The sequence below is a fragment of the Eumetopias jubatus genome, unplaced genomic scaffold (assembly GCF_037043125.1).
Source record: "Eumetopias jubatus isolate StellerSeaLion01/CBP00866 unplaced genomic scaffold, mEumJub1_p1.0 scaffold_11, whole genome shotgun sequence".
Taxonomy (NCBI): domain Eukaryota; kingdom Metazoa; phylum Chordata; class Mammalia; order Carnivora; family Otariidae; genus Eumetopias; species Eumetopias jubatus.
Genome location: NW_028274817.1, coordinates 69232212 through 69240053, shown reverse-complemented (window position 1 = coordinate 69240053; position 7842 = coordinate 69232212). Strand labels below are relative to the sequence as shown.

General features: G+C 65.9%; 1 protein-coding gene across 1 annotated transcript; it reads right to left on the bottom strand.

Annotated features, from left to right (window-relative positions):
* Positions 1-2752: 2752 nt before the first annotated feature.
* Positions 2753-6471, bottom strand: LOC114204212 (uncharacterized protein CXorf49 homolog). The gene is made up of 5 exons (XM_088028994.1): positions 5179-6471; positions 4456-4609; positions 3828-3907; positions 3475-3520; positions 2753-2871 (listed from the first exon to the last, which is right to left on the bottom strand). The coding sequence occupies exons 1-5, from the start codon at positions 6469-6471 to the stop codon at positions 2831-2833; spliced, it is 1614 nt and encodes a 537-aa protein (XP_087885120.1). The 3' UTR covers positions 2753-2830.
* Positions 6472-7842: the final 1371 nt, after the last annotated feature.

Sequence of the window (7842 nt, the reverse complement as noted above, 5' to 3'; positions counted from 1 at the left end):
ACCGTCTCCACTCACTTCCTCCTGGGACGGGAAGGTGCCCAGCCACAGCCTGCCATGTATGTGTTTACAGCAACACGACCTTGGGCTCCTTGGTCTGAATATGCGACGGGGATCTTGTGCTCAGAGGAGGGAAGGGAGGCCAGCAAAACTGGTCAGCCAGGATTCTGATCATGCCCTCCCCGGTCCCTTTCTCCACTTCCTCACGCTGGCCACCATGGCGCTGTGGTCCCCGGGGGGTGTGGGTGCTGGACTTCCCCCAGTCACAACTTGCCCGCCTGTCTGCCCGCGGACACCCCAGCTGAAGGTCTCTCCCAAACACATTCAGTCAGACCACAGCGTGCCATGTTACCCCGCCAAGAGAGAACCACAGGGTCCGGGTGAAGGCCGGAGCCTCAGCAACCAAGCCCACCTTCTCAAGTGAGGGGTTTGGAGGGGAAGGATTGAGTCCCATGAATGTCCTTTTCCAGGCTGAGCTCTGTGCTTGTCCCACCCCGTGCGGGATGGTCTGGCCACCTGAGCTCATGGCACAGGGCCCCGAAGGAAGGCAGGCTGAGAAGGGGGGGGGATGTGGGGGGAACCAAGTCGGCCCAATATTCCGTGGGGAAGCCACCCTCTACTTCCCATCCTCACTGCGCCCATCCTGCCCCGTCCCCGGTAGCTCCCGACAGAGCAGTCTCCCGAACGAGCTCCCTGCTGCTAAGGCGAGGCCTGTATCAGCCCCTCTGAGGCAGCCTTCCCTCCCACTGTCCTTCCTTCAACACACACGGGAGGGCTCAGACCTCAGACGATCACAGAGTTCGATCCACAGCCTTCTCTGGGGGCTCCCAATGGAGCATCCCCGCACCCTGTCCGGGGGTCTGGGGACTTCCACGGCATTGCCCTCCTGATGTAGGAATTTAACAGCACCCCCTGAAAGGTCGATCCGCCCCTTGCTTCTGCTCATTCAGTATCTTACCGGTTCTTGGCCACAGTCTCTCCCCCTTTACTCCCTGAACCACACCGCTCTCCCTCCAGGGAGGTTATCCCTGATTAATTTTATTCACACACACACACACACACACACACACACACACACACACACACCCAACAGACGAACAGACGCACACACCAACCTTGACTGTTCTGGGGACCATTGACCCGCCCCCCCCACCCCGCCCCGGCTTCTGTGCATGAAACACCCGGTCTCTCGGGAAAGGTGTCTGGTCTGGCAGAAGCGACCCTCACCTCACTCAGACCCAGATCTGTCCCTCTGACTCTCAGGCCAGCACAGCCCTGGGTCCCGGCTGAAGGAAGGAAGCCATCCCCACCCGTCAGCGAGGGGGAAATGGAACACGGAGTCCAGACCAAATCTCCCGTGGACTGAAGGGGCAGTCAGGGAGCCGGAGCGGGGACACGGAAATAGCGCTTCCGGAAAAACCTGGGTCATGGTGGTGGTCGAACAGCATTGGAAGGGGACCAGGCAGACGCATCGAGACCCATCACACACCCCTGCCATAGAGGCGGGCGGCCACTTTCCCACCAAGGGTCCGGAGACGACCAGGCTGGAGGAGGGGGGCAGGCGGCTTGCACAGGAGGGACAGGAGAGCTCTGACGGCTAGACCATCCGTTTCCGGCTGCTGGCGGGCAGTTTGCCCCAGGGCGGCCCAGAGCCCCCACAAGCCTCGACGCCCCCACCTCCAGCCCAGAGACGGACCTGTGCTTTTGCCCTGTTCCCCGTACCTCCCCTCTGGCTCTGCACCCCACTGGTCTGTGACTTCTGCGACTTCTGCCTCCACCCCCGCCGCCACCACCACCACCGAACCCAAGGAGGGAGAAGTGAGGCATTGGAATCCCAGTGTCAAGGCCCAGGGCTAAAGAGGAGAGGGGGAGGATGCGCCAGTTTCCGGGCCAGGGGTCCTTGTGCACGGTGGCACCAGAGGGAGGGAAGGACTCCGCCGAGGGGACGGGGCCCAGGAGGAAGGGGCAAGAGGAGCTCAAGTGTGCTCTTTACCACGGGTTGAAGCACAGGGGCAGGGAAGGCCAGCGAGGGCAAGCCACAGGCGCAATCAAGGACACTCAGAGAGCGGGGGGGGGGGTGGGGGGGGGCCGCGGGAGGAGCAGGACAGCGATCCCAAGGAGGGAAGGAAGACTGCAGCTCTGGAAGGGGCCCTGAGTTCCTGCTGCAGGGGGAGGGGGCAGGGGGGAGAACGGAGATGGACGGGGAGTCCGGGACCCAAAAAGAGGGGGAGATGAGGGGAGAAACCGAAGGGGGCCTGCGGGGGGGGGGTGGTGGAAGGGAGCACATGCTCAGGTGGCCGGCCAGGCAGAGCCCACACGGATCCCAGAGCGGGGTGGGGGGCACGCTGGGGGCGGGACGGCAGGGCTCCTAGCACAGGCCGGGCCACACTCCGCACAAGGGCAAGGCCTACCACATGACCCCGGAGGTCCTCTTCTGGAAAAGGCTGTGACAGGGAGCAGCTCCCTGCCCCGACCCTCCCCTCTCCCACCCCTCCCCACCCCCGGACCAGCCCCCCCGCCCCCACACACGCCCCACAGAGAGGGCAGACCACAGACCTGAGAGGTACTTTAATTTGAAACTGCTGTGAACCGGGGCGGGGAGGGGGGGCAAAAGAACAGGGAGAGGAAGCCTTGGCTGAGGGCGGGCAGGAGGGAACCGGCTTGGCCACAGCTCCCTGGCTGCGAAGGCACCAGCTGCCCCTCTGCTACAGAGATGCTGGGCTCCACCTGCCCGACAGCGCAGGGTCCAGGAAGAGCCCGAGCGGGAGCCAGCCTCCGGCCCTGCCGACATCCACGGCCGTGCGAAGCGGAGCGGTGTGTGTAACAACTCACTTCAGAGGCTCTGGCCCTTGTCAGCCAGGGACCGCATGGCCGCTGAAACAGAGACAGGCGTCAGCAGGCCCTCCAGCCCCGGGGAGAGGGAAACCCGTGCCCCTTCCCCGACGGGAACCACCTAGCCCTGCGACCCGAGAACCCCTCCAGCCCCGGGCCTGAATCCCTCACCCACCACCTCAATTCCATATGGACACGTCCTCTAAGGGAACAAGATGCGGCCAGTGGTTCTCTAGCTTTGGGGCACATCGGACTCGTTCACCTACGGAGCCGACGCACGCACGCACGCACGCGCACGAACACGCACACGAACACACGCCTTGCGAGCCATACCAAGGAGCAGTTAAAGGGAAAATGAAGGAGGCATCTGCAAACGTCCTAGAAGAGGGAGACCTCTGGGACCTGTTCGCGCCGGCAGAGCGTGCACGCAGTCGAGGCAGGGCTTCCCCGTTTGTGCACACACCCAGCTGCACACGCACAGCAGGCTCCGGGGCCAGGCCTGCCAGGTCCTCCTCCTCACAGGAATGGTGGTCCCTGGGAGGCCGCCTGCACCTGCAGCCCATCCTGGGTTCGGCACCAAGGACCCCCCCCAGCCCCCCAGCCTGCCTCTGCCCCAACCCGGCCCCGGCCCGAGCTTCCTCATACCAAGCTGCTCTTTAAGGTCGTCTATCTCTCTCTGTAGCACGAGACACTAGGCCCGCAGACAGCAGAGAGAGAGAGAGAGAGAGAGAGAGAGAGAGAGAGAGAGAGAGAGAGAGAGAGAGAGAGAAACCATTAGTATCCTCTGGCTTCCTCTCTCCTCGACCTCCCCCTCTCCCACGGGCACTACGGCCCCAAGCCCAGTGGCTAGACCCGCACAGGCTCCTCAGTGGAAAGGGAGCGCCTTCCCTCTGTGGGGAGCGGATGGGAGTGGGGGAACACCTATGTCAGTCTAGCCTGGACCCGGATCCCACCCTCCGGTTTGGGCCCGCATTCCTAGGAGCCCCGGGGAGCGTTACCCGCAGACAGCCCTGCGCGCCAGCCGGTGGTTCCTGCTGCCTTCCTGGCCTTGCGGGCTGGCCCGGCGGCTCCTGGTCACCTGCGAGGGAAAGGACATCCGACCCAGCTTCCCAGGCCCCCAGGGAGCTGCAAAGGGCCTCGGCGGGGTGGAACGTGAGGCAGCACCACCCTCTGCTGGCGACAAGTGGCCCCTGCTCTGGCCGCAGCGGCAACCTTCTCTCGGGGCCCGTCCCCCCTGCCCCCCAGGGGCAGCCCACCCTTGAAGGTGGCCCCCCGGGGACTGGGGCTCTGGCTTGGACTCTCCCAGAGCGGCAGCACAGCCAGCGCCTGGGGCGAGCCACGTGGCCAAACAGGACGGAACAGAATGTAAGGCTCTGCTCTGCGGAAAGTCTGTGTCCGGGGCTGCAGTTTGGGGCACTGCCACGCAGCACCCCTGCTGCACAAACCCCACGCGGGGGAGGATGTGGCTTAAGGCCGGGTCCGTCGAGACCCCATTTCCTGCGGGAGAAGCTGCCCTGGGAGGGAGGCGGGGAACAAAGCTGAGCCCCCAGCAGAGCCGGAGCCAGAGGTGTCCCTCCTCATCTCCTCCCCCCGCCCCCGCACTCCTGTGACAGCCACAAGACTCACCGGAGAGGGCAGGCCCTCTGTGCAGGACGTCTCCCTGGCTCAGGGCCCAGGGCTCCGAGCTTCCTGGAACTTGGGGTGCTCTGGCGTGGAGATCACCGCTGCTGCATTCCCTGCGATGCATGCACGAAGATGGGCCTGGCCTCTGTGTTGGAAGCTAAAAGAAAAATTTCTCACCGACCCGGACTTGGGATGTGGGACGTGGTGTGTGTGCGTGTGCGGGCGCGCGCGTCTGAGTGTGGGTAGGCGTACACACGTGTGCACGTGCGTTTAGCAGCTGGGGTGAGGCAGGGAATAGGGAGGGGAACTCAGAGGCTGGTCTGGCTGGTGCTTCCTCCCTCAGTCAGCCCCGGGCCAGGAGGCAGAACTGAGCCAGGGAGAAGAGCGGGGCACTGACAAAGCCCAGGCGTCTAAAGACTGAGAGTTCGTGGACCAAGCTTGGAAATCAGCTACCAGCCCTCCCTTCATCCCGGCCCCTCCCTGGGGGAAGGAGGCAGGAAACGGGCCAAGGGTCCGGAACGGTGGCGGGCACACACGCACTGCTACCCTAGGTTAACGTCTGCCCCTGCGAAAACGACCCACGACGCGATCTGGCATGCCCGTGCTCCCAGTGACCCAGGGGCAGCCACGGCAACCCCTGAAGTAGGGACAGAGGGAGCATGGGTAAAGAAGTGGGCAGAGGGGGAGGGGAAGGGCACCCAGAGAGGAGGAGCATGGCCTACTCACTTGGCCCTTTGGGAGGACCGCGTCTCTGTTGGAGTCACTGCCTTCTCCTGCAGTGGCCGCCACCTCTGCCTCCCGTGTCCTCCTGGCCACAGATTTCTTGCCGGCGGCGCCCGCGTGCTTGGACTGTTTGGGTCCCGAAGGGACCAAGGAATACCTCTCGGACCTCCCAAGCAGCGGGACACCGGAGATTGGGGGGAAGGTGGCTGGTTCCAGGGGAGCAGCCGAGACTCTCTGCCCCCAGGAAGGGAAGCTTTTGCCCGGGGCCACTTTTGAGGGCCCCCCTAGGCATTTCTTCTCCCGGGCCGCCTTACTCCTCGAGGTGGCCTGGGGCAGGCCACCTGCAGCGGCAGCAACAGCAGCAGCTCCCTGGTAGCTGGGCCTGCTCTCCCCCTTCCCCCAGACCACACTTGGCATTTTCTTAGAGGAGGAGACGTCCAGCTCTCCAACGGCCTGCCTCTCCACAACCGAAGTGAATCCTCGGGGAGCGGAGGTCAGGAAAGGGCCCCGCACGTGAAGGAACTTCTCCCTGACGTGGAAATTCGCGTGTCTGGCTGTGTCCCCGGGATCCTCGGGGCTGCTGGGCTTGGCTGGGCCGCCTTCTTTGGAGTAAATGCTCACCCTCGTCAGCTGTATCTCGCTGAACTCATCTGAGGACTCGGGGTCGGAGGGCAGCCCGCCGGGGCCTTCGGTGGCCGGGGGCCGCTGGCGATACACCCGGACGGTCGACCTGCCCTTGGCTCCTCTTTTCGGGTTCCCCCAGGCCCGGCCCCCCTCGGGCCCACCGACGTGCAGTGGGGCGGCGGAAGGCGGCCGCGACCCCACGCGGCCCAGGGCGAGCGCGCCTCGCCCACTGGGCCCTGCCTCGAGGCCGGCCCAACCGCCCGACGCCTCCACGGCGCCGCTCTCCGGGGACGGGTTTCTCCGCAGGCCCCGGGCATCGCGGTCTGTCAGCTGCTGCTCTGTGTCCGCCGCGGACTCGTCAGCGAGGTGGGACGCGTAGTCCAGGGCGTCCGCCTTGTCGTCGGCCGGGGCGCCGGGGCGGCCTTCGCGGCCCCACGGCACGGGCCCTCCCGCTTCCATCACTTCCCGCTCGGACTCGAAGCCCTCGGCGTCTGGGAACCCACCCTCGCCCTCGCCCTCGCCCTCGCCGCTGCGCGGCGGCCCCAGATCCAGACCTCGTCCCGGGGCCCGCGGGGCCCGGCGGCCGGCGGGGCGGACGCTGGCCTGCCCCCCGCCCTCCGGGCTCAGACCCAGACCCACTCCCCAGGCAGACACCTCATCCGGAGCGCTCATGCCGGCCACGCCGCGCAGCCCGGGTTCGAGGGAGCCGATCGCCCTTGTCCCGGCGCGACAGGCGAGAGGGGAGAGGCGCTAGGCGATTGACGCGCGACGTGCGACGGGAGCCGCGAGGCCTCCTGGAGACGCAGGCCGTCACCGCCGGAGCCGCACGAGATCGCTTCAAACAACGCGTGGCTTTGTGCGCGCTTCCGACGCCTGCGCCGTGGCCTCCTCATTGGTCCGCCTCCCGCCAACCAGTGAGCCCCCTGTTGACCCGCCCCTGAGGCCCCAACCAATGGGGCGAGGGGCCTTGCCTCCTTTGAGAGCAGGTCTAGGTCGGCCTGTCTGGAAGTTGGGGCAGTGGACCAGCAGTTCTGGTCCCGCCTCTCCTGCACTGGACCCTGCTTCACTGTTGGAGTCATGGCTCTGAGCCTCTGTCTCCTCATTCACAGAGCAGAGTGGTGGGCACCTGTCTCCGTGGCTGTGCGGACCAAAGATTGGGAGAGAGGTGAGGCATGTAGTGCACAGAGGATTCCCTGACTTCTGTTGCACAGCGCCACTTGGGAGCTCCTGTCAAAGGGCCTGCCCTCTCCGGTGAGTCTTGTGGCTGTCACAGGAGTGCGGGGGCGGGGGGAGGAGATGAGGAGGGACACCTCTGGCTCCGGCTCTGCTGGGGGCTCAGCTTTGTTCCCCGCCTCCCTCCCAGGGCAGCTTCTCCCGCAGGAAATGGGGTCTCGACGGACCCGGCCTTAAGCCACATCCTCCCCCGCGTGGGGTTTGTGCAGCAGGGGTGCTGCGTGGCAGTGCCCCAAACTGCAGCCCCGGACACAGACTTTCCGCAGAGCAGAGCCTTACATTCTGTTCCGTCCTGTTTGGCCACGTGGCTCGCCCCAGGCGCTGGCTGTGCTGCCGCTCTGGGAGAGTCCAAGCCAGAGCCCCAGTCCCCGGGGGGCCACCTTCAAGGGTGGGCTGCCCCTGGGGGGCAGGGGGGACGGGCCCCGAGAGAAGGTTGCCGCTGCGGCCAGAGCAGGGGCCACTTGTCGCCAGCAGAGGGTGGTGCTGCCTCACGTTCCACCCCGCCGAGGCCCTTTGCAGCTCCCTGGGGGCCTGGGAAGCTGGGTCGGATGTCCTTTCCCTCGCAGGTGACCAGGAGCCGCCGGGCCAGCCCGCAAGGCCAGGAAGGCAGCAGGAACCACCGGCTGGCGCGCAGGGCTGTCTGCGGGTAACGCTCCCCGGGGCTCCTAGGAATGCGGGCCCAAACCGGAGGGTGGGATCCGGGTCCAGGCTAGACTGACATAGGTGTTCCCCGACTCCCGTCCGCTCCCCACAGAGGGAAGGCGCTCCCTTTCCACTGAGGAGCCTGTGCGGGTCTAGCCACTGGGCTTG